Source organism: Corvus brachyrhynchos, unplaced genomic scaffold, assembly GCF_000691975.1.
Source record: "Corvus brachyrhynchos isolate BGI_N302 unplaced genomic scaffold, ASM69197v1 scaffold49, whole genome shotgun sequence".
NCBI lineage: Eukaryota > Metazoa > Chordata > Aves > Passeriformes > Corvidae > Corvus > Corvus brachyrhynchos.
The window spans coordinates 97,630-113,196 of NW_008240029.1; the positions used below are offsets into that span (position 1 = coordinate 97,630).

At 36.4% G+C, this 15,567-nt stretch overlaps 1 protein-coding gene across 9 annotated transcripts in view; it reads right to left on the reverse strand.

The window, feature by feature from the left end:
• Positions 1 to 4,552: 4,552 nt before the first annotated feature.
• NFX1 (nuclear transcription factor, X-box binding 1) overlaps positions 4,553 to 15,567 on the reverse strand; it is an 89,030-nt gene continuing 78,015 nt past the window's right edge. For 3 of the 9 annotated variants that reach the window (XM_017743626.1, XM_008640883.2, XM_017743627.1), the window contains 2 exons: positions 9,890 to 9,991; positions 4,553 to 8,395 (listed from right to left, as the gene is read on the reverse strand). In XM_017743626.1, the coding sequence (XP_017599115.1) occupies positions 8,320 to 8,395; positions 9,890 to 9,991 (178 nt within the window). In that variant the 3' untranslated portion in view covers positions 4,553 to 8,319. Of the gene's footprint in view, positions 8,396 to 9,889; positions 9,992 to 15,567 lie in introns of those variants that run through there. The other 6 variants (XM_017743628.1, XM_017743629.1, XM_017743625.1 and 3 more) reach the window with 4 other exon arrangements.

Genomic DNA, 15,567 nt, shown 5'->3' on the forward strand with positions numbered 1-15,567 from the left:
TTACAACATTGCATATACAGCTTATAAGGTCCTAGGAAAACACGAACATTTGATTTTCCTTCATTCACTCCTTTCTGTTCTACCAGAAGATATTTTACCCATAAATGTGTAAATACTACTGAATGGTAAACATTAGAAGAGTACAAAAGCTGTATCAGAATAAACAACAACAGAAGATTAGGAGATACCAAATTTGGAACAAAACAACCATCAAGGAGCTATTAGCATTGAACACTTCAGTGTGACTGCAGAATTACCTCTTTTATCAGTTAACAAATCATGACCTTTTTGAAAAAGACAAAAGGTAGCACAGATATTAGCATATTAATAGAATATAGCCAATAATTTCTGGAGACTGTATGCTACATTCGAAAAGGTGAATAAAAAGACTAAGATGATAAAGAGAATCAACAGCTTGTTTAAAAGGGAACTCAGGGAGATCAAGACAACCCAGCAAAGACATGGAGAGAACTTTATTAATGCATCTGTACACACACCTTTGGCAGCTAACACTGTATGTAGAAAAAGAACTGCTAAAGCTCAAGGAAAAAACTGAGTCAAAAGCATAGCTTGTTTAAGTTGGCCATGAATTTTAGGATCATATTTGTTGGAAGAGACTTCATGGAGGTGATGTAGTCCAATTTCCTGCTCCAAACATGTCCAGTTAAAGAAGGTTGTTCAGGATCTCATATAATTGAGTTCTTAATGTCTTCACAGAAGTCAATTCTGTAATATATCTGAGTAAACTCATCCTGTATTTTACCACCTTCCCTTTAAAAGTGTGTATCAACTCAAAATTTCTCATGTTTCAACTTCTATTTCCTCTCACCCTTTCACCATACACTCTGGCTCTCTCTTCTCCATACATCCCATTAGGTATTTATGGACATCAGTAAGATGTCAGTATTCTCCCTTCTGAGGCTGAACAAATCCAGCGCCTTCAACCTCTCCATTATGTCACATCATGTACTCCTGCCTCCTGACAAACTTGATGTTTGACTTGTTTCAGCCAAGGTCTTCCTTGTACTGGGGAGCCTGCAGCTGGACCCAGTGTTACACAAGTCATCTCACAAATGCTGAATAGAGAGCAGTGATTTCCTTCGACCTGCTGTGTTTGTGCTTAATAATCCAGGGCAGAGAATATGGCTGGTTTTGCCACAAGGGTGCACTGCACTTACTCACGGTTAGCTCACTGTCTATCAGGATCCCCAGGCACCCAGGTCTTCTTGCATAAAGCTGCTATGTAAGACAACCTGTCTATGCTCCAGCCTGTACAGTTGCATCAGGTTATTTCATTCCACGTGCATGGCCTTGTATACATTTAGGCTGAAGACTAAAATAATTTCCCATGGCCAGGACTTGAAAAAGCTAGGAAAACCATGGAATAAAAAATTAACTTCATATGAGGCTTTATAAATTCTTAGTAAGTACATTACTCAGTAAGTGACTGTCAGCTGACAGCCAAGACATACACTCCTTAAATGACTAATGAAGTTATCAAAAATACACCTTATATAAAAACTAATGAATTATTTAATTGATACTTCAATCCAATACCTGTTTAATCACTGCCGACTACAATAGAATATAATTAAAATTGCAGAAGACTTTGCTTGAAGCTGCTGAACTGTCTTTCCTAAGCAATCACACTTAACTAGAAACTTTGGCACCTATTTATTTGATGCCAACATACTGAATTTAAACATCAGCCTGAGTCAGTAGTTATTGCAGTGACTGAAGATATTAATTAACACTTCCTGAAACAGTGTTTCTTAATAAGAGGTATCTAACTTACTGGGTAACCAGTAAATTCTGAAAATTCCTTGAATTCCTTGTTAAAAAAAAAATGGGCTGTCTAGGTGCCTTAAATGGAGAGAATGTACTTTCCTGACTGTACTGTTTGATAGGTGACTATCCAACATCCAACAGTTTTCACCACAGCTTTTACTTCCTGGAACTTAGATATATAAGTAACTCTTGTCAAGATCCAGTTACTAAAGTTCTTAGAAATGCCTCCGCCCAAATAAAGGTGCCAATGCCAGTGACAATAGTATGGGTTTTATTTGATAGCAAATATGAGAGAGACAGAAAGAAAGAAATTGAAAATAGGTGGGGGGGACAGAAAGAGTGGCAGGGACAGAATAAGGAAAATATCACCACTCCGTGGATCCCAGTGATGTTCCGTTGATCCTCTCCAGCCGGTCTTCTTGGTGGTGAAGGTTCCCCCAAAAAGCATAGAATCCGATGGGTTTATATACGTTCAGGCTAGGTAGGAAAACCCAGGCACCTCCCTGGGAGGGGGAAGTTTGCCATCGTCTCTTACAACAGACTCTGGGTTTATTGCATCATGTGCAGTCCTGTGGTGCAAGGATTCAGGAATTACTCTGGTGGGGGCACTTCGGGGGATCTTTGATGGATTAAGGCACCCCCTCAGCTGCTGCTCACATGAATGTCCCGTGGATGTGGCCTTCCCAGGGTTGGGGGTTCCACAGCCAGTTTGTGTAAAGGAGGATGGTTTCACTGCCCCTGAGCAGAGGTTATGACACACCGAAACTTCCTCACCCCACCCCATTTGGGGGGAAAATCTGTGCAAACTGGCTCCCAGCAAATGGGTCTGTGGACTACAGCATCCCCCACCCCAAAGCAAGCCAGAGATGATTCTTAGCACAGCTGCTGGGTTTGGCTCACATTCTTTTCCTTGTTTACTTGTTTGCTTCAGGTGATTGAAGAATGGGTTTTCCCTTTATCTAATCTCAGCAGTTTGACTTTCAGTCCGAAGTTCTAGTCAGGCATCCTTTGGGGAGGGGAGGGGGGTGGTCTTCTTTATACAGTTTTTGCTATAATGGGCAAAACTCTTTTATATCAATGTTTGAGGCATGAACTAGTTCAGTCTCTGATAACACTCCCTAGTAAAACATGTTGGCTTACTCTACCAAACACATTTTGAAAGACAGCCTTTTGACTAGCATATAAAAAGTGTTCTATTAAGATAAATTTTTCTCTATGCTGATGTTTTTAGTTTAGTTTCTTACATCTCCTTATAAATTAAGTCCTCTAGCTCTCTGAGTAGAATACATTTTCTACACTTTAAGGGAATAAATGTCAATGTAGCAAGACGATTGGATACTGGAGTAAGCACACATTAGATCCATTAGAAAATCGAACCATTTACTAGGGGATAGATTCTGAACATTCCACAGAAAGTGAAGTTGGGAAGGCCAAGCATAGCAGAACTTGACATAACAGCCACATTTTGCTCCTACTTCCTTTTACTGAAAAGAACTCCAAAGAAGGCAACAGTAGTTCATAATGGCACCTAAAATGTTAAGAGGATTGCCTGAAATACCAGAAAGGTGATATACTTTGATCTGTGCTCTTAAAAAGATTCTTTCAGTGGTAAAAATAATTTTCTGCTGTGGAGGAGACATGCATTTTCCATGGAAGCTTTAAATTAGACACCCTGACTTAAAAACATAATAAAAATACAGTGCTTGAAACAGCACCTCAATGGATAATACCAAGAGATTCCCAGGATCCTTCTGGGACCTTGCTTCTTGCAGGACAGTATCAACACGGTCTCTCCATCTGCTCAAGACACTGCACTACCTCCTTCAAAAATCTTGAGATGACAAAGACTAAGAAACCTGGTCTAAAGCTCAGGGAGCATCCAAAATACAGCCTCTCTATATATACCCTTTCTAATGGCTCTAATATTCTGGTTTATGGTTAAGTAACAAGTATATAGACATAAAAATTTGCACATCAACCATCTTAGGAATTCAGCATTTTAGTAAAGGATGAGGACAGCATTTGTTAAATATGATAGCTTCTGCTGGGAATTCACTATCTACAAAGGCTAAAATACTTGAAACCCAACATTTGAACAATAGTATCCATCTAAGCCTATTTCCAAACATGGAAAAGGGTTCAGAAAACAAAACTGATTGTCTCTTCCGCTGCCATTTGCACACACTGATAAGGAAGACTTATTTGGTCTCCCCCTAGTCCATGACAGACCTAACTGAAGTGCAAGTGTTTTTTTTCAGGCAAAGATTTCTAGGTAACACATTTTCCAATGCTTGTATACCCGCAACATGCCATCCTCATCTTCCAAAAATACATGAAATGGACGTCCAAACTTAGAGACAGTTGACATAGCAAGATAAAAGGTTTTCACCTGTCTTTCAAGATTCTTCAATCTCAGATCACTTTCTGAATTTCTATGAGCCATCTTGCACTTCATCTGAAATACCAGGTCAGGCTTTTGCTGAAAATGCATGACCAGGTTTAAAAGTTTCAGGAGCAGGCAGTTCAAATTATTTCAAACTTCTGATTTTCAGACTGCTTGTTCTTTGAATCTTCCCATCACTTACTGAACTGTGATGGCAAAATTTTTACATCATCTCTCCACCCCCCATTTATCATCCTGAATTTGTTGTATCTAAAGCCCACAGGGACTTTAAAGTTACATTAGTCCTCACTTCCCTTCCCCCCATCTGCCTTACAGTCACCGTTACAACTGAATGGTGAACAAACAACAATAAAGGGACCATAAGTTAAAATCATACATTTTATTGCCAAGTAGCATTTAGGCTGACATAATAAAGGGTTTTTCATATAACCAAAATGTACATTTCTATCCAGAATCATCTCTCCTGTAGTTCTGAATTCCGAGAAGGCAGCATACTCTCCATTTCCTGGGGAGTCCTCTTTACGTGCTTCATTCTCCACACAGCATTCATTTAAAAATCACTTCAGATCCAGGAAATCACACATTTTATATAAAAATTTGAGGGAAAAGTCTTCCCAAATGTCCATTTAAATTTTTACTCTTGTTTCTCTGTGATGTCTCAGTCTTCCAACCCTTGAACACCAAGATGAAGTTTGCAAACAATTCCAAAGCACTGAACTTTAAATTAAGATTTATTTTGGGTTTATAAAGAAAGTAATTTTACATCAGTAACTTGAAAAAATCAAGTTAAATATGAATTTTTCAACAAATAACAAGCGTTGTAGAAAAATTTTATTTTGCTCATTTCATTATGAAGCAGATACTGTAAAAACTGCCACAGAAACAGTGATATTGAAGTCTACTTATGCATCTTATACAATTTTAGGTTAAACCCAAATACTGAATATTCAGAGCACGTTAAATATGTTAAACTATACAGAAAGGCAACAGCACAGCCCAAATGCCAAACTACCTGCCTATTTTAAACACAGTTTTAAAAGCACTTCATGAAGTTGCATGGATTCCAACTGGTATCACATAACTTATTTCAGAAGATGCTTACTGAAAGGTAAATATATTTACAGGAAATTATTATTCTTAGGGCTGTGGAAAATTGCTAGCATATCAAAGCTGAAGTCATAGTTACAGTGATGTCAAAATGATTTTTGTCACTGACTTCACGGATGCAAAGATTTCTTTTACCTACTTATTTTTCTATTAGATAAAAGGTGTAAAGGCCAGCTCAGATTTAAAAAATAGCTATTTGAAAAGTATTTCCACGAAGCACACGTGCAATATGAAGCTAAGTTATCACATATATCAAAACTCCAGCCTTATGACTATACCATATGAAAGTCAAAGATTGCAGCAAAAGCAAACAAAAACAGAGAGACCAGCACCACTGTTAGCCTTACTGAATTCTTTCTTAAGGCTATGTAGCTGAGTTCCAGGGGAAAATTACTTTCATGGCAAACATATGGTATCATATTTTTAACCAAATTATTAAAATGCATTTAAAAAAAAGATTCAGTACTTACTAATTTCTTCGTAACTACAGGTATGCTCCAATAGCCATGATTTAGAGATGTGTAACATACAGATCTATAAAAATGTTTTAACATTCATGTGGTTAAGAGGCAAGTGATAAGAAGTAGGACTTCTCAGTATGAACAGATTCAGTAATAATTATTAATCTTAGCCTGAGAAACTGAGATTACCCCCATTTTCTTATTACAAGCAGTGGCAACTTGACTGCTGAAGTGCGTCACACCAAAGCTCTCATTTTTATGTTAATGCCATAATCTGATAAGAATTCCACTAAACAGAGCTGAAAATAATGCTATGAAAACCTTTTAGGTTTTAAATTTCAAATCAGAGGTGCAAATGTGATGGTTTTGGCTATATTCATGTGAAACTGTGAAAAGTTAGTAGGCTGCACCTTTATTCCATTTCTTATCAACTAAACCACTTTGGTTTTCTGTAATGTTAGGTCTACCTATAGTAAACCAACTGTGTGTGCTCCAGCATACAAGCACCTGACTCAGTTCACTGGACATGTGTTGCCAGCTCCTGTCTGGAACCTACCTTTGCAACGTAACTATGTACATTCTTCCTAGAGGTCTTACAAGCTTGAAATCAGTGCTATATTAACATAGCTCTGAGTTTCAAAACCAGAAATAGCCTTTTTTTGGCCACATTGAGTCAGCATTTGTCTGCAAGCACTGGTACAGATACAGTCCTCACAAGGAAGGGATTGAGGAAATACATTCCTGGAAAGGTGCTAAGTAACTTATTTCTTCAGCTGAGCTTAGCAGTACACCTTGTAGAATTAAACCATAATTTGCTTAAGAAATTAAGGGCAATGTAAGACATACTGATTTATTTTTCATTTCTGTTCACAAAGTCTTAGACAAAAAAGTAAAACAAATTAAAATCACTACATACAAATTAAAAGCCTGAACACTCTTGAAGGTACCTGTTTTACCTGAAACACATTAAGTGTTTAGTAACATTTAAGACTGCATCTTTTAAAATGTGAAATAATAAACTCCTATAAAAATATACAATAATAGCATGCATTTTATTTTCAAAACATTTGGGGGGACAGATATGGTCTGTGAGTTTTCTACTTGTTCCATGTTTCATGAGCTGCTCAATTGAAATGTAGCCATGGAATGCTTCATAGTTAAGGCTCAGGGTCATATGATAACTCTAAGTGAATCTAAGCATGAGTAAATGCCTTCCGTTTTTTGGCAATGAATCTCACACTACAACATAGTGAGCCCCTTTTTAGCATCAGCCTCTGATGCTGTACAGGGGACTCACCTCTAGTGCTACATTGTTGCAGCCTCAAGCAACAAGAACCAGAGTACCTCAGTGTCAGAGTTCCCAAAGCTATTAATACAAAAAACCTTCTCCTCAGGAGAACAGGTATTACTCAAATTCAGAGCTGTACCACCTCTTCTGATCAGACCTACAATCTCCTCTCCCAGAGAGCTACTCAGCTATCTTAAATCAAGATCTGGAAACAATTCACCATCATGAGACCACTCTGGTGTCTTTCAGTGTTTAAACTGCCCTCCCATTTTGCTAATGGTATTTCCCATAAAACAAAGATCTTCCATTGCCAAATAGTTCAGGCAGATGGTCTTATAACTGTTACAAGTATTATTCCAAATACATAACATACTTAAACCAAACTTCACGCATTTATCTTAAGCTTGCACAGTACAGAAAAAAAAAATAAACCGCAATAAAACCATGCACAGAACACCAAAATAATATGTAATGTCTGATTTTGTTCAAGGTCTTGAATAAAAACATAGTAGTAGTAGTAATCTCATGTTGTGGAGTTGGTTTTGTTGTTGTTTGCTTTGGGTTTTTTTCTTTGTTTTTGCTTGTTTTTCTTTTCTTTTTGTAACATACCAAATTTGAGATAAATTAGAGTAAGTCTCAATTCCCCACCTTCCCCAAATACTGGTTCTTCAGATTCCAAAGCAAGTCTCTGCTCTTAATAGGCATTTATGTATATATTCACACATAAATTTTATATTTCTTTCCATGTAGAAGTATAACTCAAATTCTCAAATTTACCACATTAAACCAAAAATGAATTAATAAAACATGAAAATACTTAAGAATATCCCAACCAGTGTTTTTATCATGTATTATTTCTAGTCCATTTTAACTTGCGTGATATATGTCAAAATAAATATTTGAGATTTATTGTTGTTCTTAATATTCCAAAAATATATTTGTTTACCACCAGTTCTCTTGCTTCAAAGTCATCAATGAAAATCTACATTATTCTGACAGCACATTAGATACAAAATTGCACCAAACCCAGATTTAAAAAGCTGTACCACTATTAGGTATTATGCAGTTACATAAACTGTTGAAATGCTTGACTTTTTAAACTAGCTTATCAATCTAACTTTAGATGTCAAATTATGAATATATTGAACAACTGATCATTTGACAGATAATCAAAAAGCACCTCACACAATAACTTAGCATTTTCACCTCTAAGCTTCTGTATCATAATCTATGTGATTCTGATTCATCTGAATGATTCACCATCAATCACTTCAGTCCTGGACATCAAAGTAGTCAATTACTGGCTCTTCCTTTAATGGTTTGGATAAACCACTGTTTCCACTACTCCTGAAATTATAAAAATATTAGATATTACTCACATGCATGTAAAACAAGATACAAAGTAAACTGAATCACAAACTCCTGTAATGTCTCAATGTGCACATACACACTGCATCGGTCAATAGCATGCACTTCTAAATTAAGTTTTAGTTGGAGTACCTTAATGCTCCAGAAAGCCTTTGTTAACTGAATTTTGACAAAAACATATGCTTGATTAAATTAATGTACATCGACATGTGTCTGAATCGACAGAATTTGTTTTGGGGTTTTACTAGAAAATGTAGTTTACCAGTAATATTTATTAAAAAAATGATACTGTACTGAAGATTAAATGTCCAAAACGCCCTCTTAAAAGAAACAGCAAAAGAAATACTGTTGAACTGAGCTGATGATAAATCCACTTGATTTCAAAAGCAAGAGTAACAAAAAAAATATGGTAATAGCAAATTCAAACACTAAAGATTTTTTTCAGTAAGACAGTATGAGATCTTTCACAAGGTTTTGTAGAATTAAGAACTTCTAAAGAAACTTTACTTCTAGAAATGAAAAATAAATGGCTAAAGTCCTTTATTTAATTTTGCTACATAACTCCTTGTCATTAATCAGGGTCACTGAAGACAGCAATCCCACAGAAGTGGAAACAAAGAGTAACAACCTGTTTAAAACTGACATTGAATTACACCTTAAGCAATCCTTTTGGAAATGTATTTTGCTCTAGATGCTTAGCTCTGAAACAATTTAAATTTTCTCAGAACAGCCTACTTTGTATTCCAGCAGCATCTACCAACAGTAGCTACTGCAACATTAAGCAGTCCCCTTCTGTAAAAGGTACTTGAACATGACTTCAGATGCTAATCTGGGAAAAACTTGGGAAGAAAACACTTTTGAAAGGTAAACCTGAAAAAATAATAAGCCATCCATTAAAAAAAAAAAAAATCATAACTATGAGATAACTACAGGTATGTGAAGCTGGCAGGTCATAAAATGTAAAGACTGTCCTTTTAGGACTATTGACCAAGATATCTTATATATCCCACCTTCAGTAATACTCACTATCTGATAAAAATGGTAGTTCACTTTTAATCAACTGTGTAGTCATATCCACACAAAAAAATACATTTAGTATCTGTCCAAATAAATAATTTTATGCCAGTAAGACACTACTCTGGGTTAAAGGTAAAAAAAAAAAGGAATCCCCAAACCTCCAAAACAGCACTCTCTTCCCAATCATGTAATATTTATTAAAAAATAATTTTAAAACCCCATAATATTTGTTATACTACTACCCCTATAACACACAGTCAATCCTATGTTTTTGTATCACTTAATTTCAGGCTTGCTTCTGTGGAAAGAACATCTCAGTGCATGCTGCAAGCTCCAAAGCTGTGTGTGGGTTAAGAAAAAAGAAGAAACGGTGTATAAAATTGAAGCTTAGGAACATGTTCCTTGGGGAACTCAGAACAAAACTGAAGAATATGGTTTTAAATCCAAATTCCTTACTTATCTGTTTGTTTGTAATGAGGAAGAGGAGGTGCAGGCCTGCTCTGCATTTCTTTATCTAGCACAGAAGTTAAGGTATTGCTTGGACAAACCGATTTCCCTCTAAAGAAATAAAAGAAAGGTTACTTAATTCAATAGGAAATCATATTCATTAAGAAGTTGGGAATGAGTAATATTTGTAAGTAGCAGTTTTGGTGTCAGAGTTCATACTTGCATTCTTAAATCATCTATTCAAATACTTAATTTTCCAACCATGGAGACCAACACTGCAAAAAATACATTTTCATTACAAAGAAGATATCCAGTATTCTAAATGTCTCTTCACTTCTGTCTATAAAAGATGCAGAAGCAGCTCACTAGATTTGAGCATTGGTACCCAAACTCCTTTTCTGCATGTCAGGTCCACAAATCCTTTCTACTATGAAGTGCATTAAATGATCAACTGTTAAAATACCAAAACCGGAATACTTATACTCAAGGGCAACATATCTGTTCTTTTAAAGAACAAGATATAAATCAGAAGGAACAACTTAATAGCTTAACTCAGCAGCATGAGAACACGGTTCACTGAATCTCTACAACATATTACCTAAAGTTTTGGAAGCACCTTCTCAAACTCTGGCAGTAAATCATGTTAAACTTGTTGATCACAGCACCCTGCTAAGCAGCACTCTCCCAAACAACAACTGCCTCTTCCTTGTAAGCAATTCCAGGTGAATCAGATCAGAAAAAAAACATTATGCATTAGAGTGGGGAAATTAAAAAATCAGCTTCTGTCCTCCACACTAATTACAATCTATTATGTGATTGCCACCACACAATGAAGCATCACACTTGTGCCTGTCCCATCTGAAGTGTAAGGGTCACCCCATGGCTATAGTCACAGGGCAGTATGTTCTCCAGTATAGGAGAACAGTGTACTTTAGCATGTATACTTATATGTTCTAAGCTTTGAATCACACTCAACTTCAGTTGGCAGTCTATGCCCAAAGGCTGCAATGGCTGGAGAAAGAGGAAGGATATATTAAAAAAAAAAAAAAAAAAAGTCTGAAACAAACAACCCCCAACACCCAGGAAAAAAATGTCCTAGAAAGATTGTTCCAAAAAGGCATCTAACTAAAAAAACCAATCCAAATCATTACCAAACACACTGTATCTCTAATAGATTGTGGAGATGTCTTAAAATTTCCTCTAAATTCATGAGCTACTTTCAAGAACGAGTTTGTCCTATTTCACTTGGATGATTTAACTGCAAGACTGAAAGAGCTTTCCCATTAACAGTTTCTTTTTCATCTTATCTGGGAGCAGATAAGATGAATAAATTAAAATTCTTAAACCTCATCAAGGTCAATTTCTTACCCTTCCTGCACCTTCTTCTAAACCCATGCTACTGACATTTTCAGACCAAACTACTTCTTGTACACTAATCAAACTGCATTCCTGAATGGTTTTTATCGGGTATTAGCAAAAAGTTCTTCACTGAGAGAACTGCCAAGCATTGGAACAGGCTGCCCAGGGAAGTGGCTGTCACCATCCCTGGAGGTATTTAAAAGATGTGTAGATATGGTGTTTGGGGACTTGGTTTAAGGGCAGACTTGGTAGTACAATTGGACTCAATGATCTTAAGGGTCTTTTCCCAACCTACATGATTCTATGTCAAGTACTAAATAATATTTCCTCCTTAATTACTTTATTTATGCATTTCTAAATAAACTCCTCTAGATCACGAGATTCTCTGTGTTTGCTAATTAAATTTCTACTCAATGAATACCAACACATGCATCTTGTTTCTTTCAAAATTACACACTGAATAGCAGAAATGCTGCAAAGCAATGTGTTGTGCATTGTTATAATTCCAGAAATGTGCACATGTTGAGTTCCATGCTTTGTCACATTCTTGGTAATTCATACTTTCTCCCCATTTCCCTGAGAGCTTTAAGCAGTTGAAATCTCACAACAGTACACAGATGAACGCCAGTTCTATTTCAGAGCTTACAAAAATTATGTATTTGTCTTATTTCCATCATATTTATCTTTTTTATTTTATAATGTCTTGTTTCTATGAGTTTGTATTTAAGGGCAAATTTTTGTGATATTGTGGCAACACAGATGAAAAACTCCACAACACTTTCAAGGTAAGTCAAAAGTCCACTAAAATATTACGTGATGATCCCTGAGCTCCTTTCAGTATTGTTTTAAACTGAGTACTGACAGTCTATTCAAATGAACTACAAAATCTTACAAACATAGGTCACCAATTTAAAAAGCACCCCCATCTCCCCAACAGTGAAAGTTTTCATTATCTGGAAAAGAAGTTACTTGCCAATGACCGTAATTTTTTCAAGGTTATATTATGTTTACATGTACACTCTAACAACAAGTATATTACAGTCCTATCAGTTGAGAACAGCTAATTTTCCTCTCTTGTCTAAAATGGTTAAGAAGTCCTTTAGCTCTAAGCCTGCCATATAAAGCCAAATGCTCCCACTGCCATTTCACTTACATCTCAACGGTAGAGTTCTAACTGGAAAAAGACAACAGTGGTAGATGGGAGGGTATTCTGTTGTCCTCTTTCATTTTTATCAACTGTGATGCGCAAAAACATGGAAAGCAAATTGCCTGGAGGTAATTAAGCAAAAAAAAGAAAGGCTAGAAAGGCCTTCAACAACTAAAGTGTCTGTCCTTACTCTAGAACATCAGACTAAATCTTGCTTGTACAGTAAAAAAAGAAGAAAATAAATGAGAGCTCTGAAATGTCAGAAACACAACACTTCGAAGAATACATGTGCACTGATTTCTACTAATTAGCTAAAAAAAAAGAAATCTTACTGAAAAAAGAGAATGGTCCTGCATTTCAAGAATGTAAATCAGCAGTTCTGCTCTAAAGTTAAATGTTCCCAGGATGTAGAGGGTTAATCTAGCATACCTTTAAAAATTAGGAGGGATCAAAGCCTTGTGAACAATTAGAGATGATCCTGGAACAAAATCTACTTTGGTTACATCAAGGCCTAGACCTGTTATAGCTTTGAGAAAATTTAGCATTCCTCAAAAAAAAGCAGAAGAGATAAACAGCAAATTGGTATGTCATGAAACCACAGGAGATTTAGAGACAAAAATCTATAAACTTACATTCCAGCAAAATGAACACCACTTTCTGTATACCTTGGTGGCACACTGATTGGTTAAAGAGGAAAAAAAGAGATGAAACAGCCCACATTTAGTCCATGTGGAAAAACCCCAAACAATTGAATTCAACTAAAGAGATGTACAATGGGGAAAAAAAAAAACCTTTGATTAATTAATTACTGGAAATAAGAAAGAAAGCAGACCCTACCTATCCAGCCATGGTTATCTATCATCAGTTGTAAAAGAACTGTTGATATGAACACAAAAAGCTCTGCAAGTATTTTGGACATTTTGATATGAAAGTTGCTATTCTTCGTTTCATTAACTTAGTCTCAAAGTAAGGAAAAAAAAAGCCAAGTGCCTGCCTCAAGCAAAAAAGTTGAGATGACACATTTTTAACAGCAGTACAGGGAGAAGCTTGAACATAAATTATCTGCTGATTTTAAGGCAGTGCTAGTGCTGACAGGATGGCCTGTTGTATAAAACCGGAATGTGGAAATCATGACTCAATTTATCTTCTTCAAGACTGCAAGCTCAATTTTTGTAACTATAGGATGGGTCAGCATTGATCTGTTTTGGTATGAAATACTACAAAATTCCTTGTCCACTACTCTATCCAGACTAATTCCATGTAGTCTTGCAATAATGTGCCATCATATTTCAGACAGAGCAGATTTTTGTGAAAAATGTCTCCAAAAACTGATAACAGTTGAGGTGGAATAATGAAGCAAATGGCTCTTAAATAATCCCCATATTGTTTAAACTTCATATAGTCTATGCCTAAGCTTTCCAGAAGCAACATACACTATTCTCAGGGCAAACAATGTCAATGTTTAAGAAAAAAACAATAAGAAAAAGATGCAGCTTTTTTTCTGAAGCAGGACTGCTGTTAAAACCACCTTGGCTGGTGACCTTATAGCATTATTTGTACTTAAATTGCTTTAACATTCTTAGAAGTTGCAGATGTCGAGAGGCATTGCCTTACAATAGGCCTTCGTGATTGCAAAAGGGGGTACAGAGAAAGTTAGCTTTTGCCTCATGGCAGAAGATGAAATTCTTAGACAGTGAAGGGTGGAAAAAAAGCTCTTAAATAAACAAGAGTACCTTCATGTAGTCATCATAATTTCTGTCAAATTGAATCTGAATTTATTTTAGATACCAGAAAGGCTGCAGAGATAGTTAAGTAAAATGAATTTGTACCTAGAGTTCAAGTACTGAAACATGCCCAGAAAAACTTAAAGAAGTCAAAGGATAATGTTATTTCCTCAGAACATATACTTTCCTCTCAACCCTGCCACTGGGATGTGCAGTTTTTTCTTTCTGCGATGCAACTATAATAATAAGGGTGTTCCATGTGGTTACAGGGGTTTTAATTTCTTTAGGTCTTTGATCCTGCTGATCTTGTATAACCTACATCTATGTAACCATTTCTGAGCCATTTCCAGACTGACCTCATCGAAAGGAAATAAAACCCTGGGTAAAAAAAAAAAAAAACAAAGGACATGTCAATGAGACTGTGGCAGCATGTGGCTTTCTCACTGAGAACCATGCAGGACCTTGTCACCTTCTTGAGAAGTCCCCTTGTTAATGAGGAGAAACTGACCCTAATGTTCTTCCTGGAAGTAACAGGAAGAGGATGGGTCTTACAGGGATGACTGCCCTCAAAATCACTTCCAGGATGTCTCAAGTCCATACAAGCTGCTTACACAGTGGTCACTACATAAAAACAAGCAGACACCCCTTTAACAGGCTCTGGAATCCAGAGTTATTTAGAGAAGGAGAAAAGTTTTACTCATCTGAGTAAAAAACTTCAAAAAACCATTGACAGGTTCAGCGAAACACAAGTGTCTACTTGGAAAGGAAGCTTTACTCTTTTCATCATAACAGTCTGGACATTATCCATTACCTCTGAACATAGTTCAGAAAGAATCTGGTACTGCAACTGTTGAAAAGATGGTGACTGCAAAGATGACCAACAGGTAAGCACAGAGAAAAGCACTTACAAGGATTCACTACGGGTCTTACACTTCAAATGACACCAGAACTATAATTCAGATCAAGGTTAACAGTCAAAACTGGGAATGATCTCTGTGGTTATATATGGGTAATGCCGTACATGAGTGACTCTAATGCAGCTAATATGATCAACTTTTACTGATGGTGATGGAGGCAGAGGCTGAGAGCAAAGCAGGTTTATGAAGTGTGCCCCTAGATCTCTGGAAGAGGACGAAGCCTGGTTGAAAGAAGCTTTCTTAGCAATGGGACTTTCTCACTCTTCTAACCTACCTGTAATAGCGATGCTACCATTTGAATGAGACAATGGTGGAGTGTGAAGAGAAGGAATGGTCTTCTTGTCTGAATGATTTTCATTTATTTATACATGGAGGAGCCCATGATAGAAATCCGAAGGCATTGCTGAGACAGAATGAAACAAAACCATTTTGACTTTCTGGTGATTACAAGCTCTGGGAGTTGAAGAAGCCATTGTGAAATACACAAAAATATCATTCTGCAACTTGAGCTATTCCTCATCTGAGGCTACAATGTTTTTT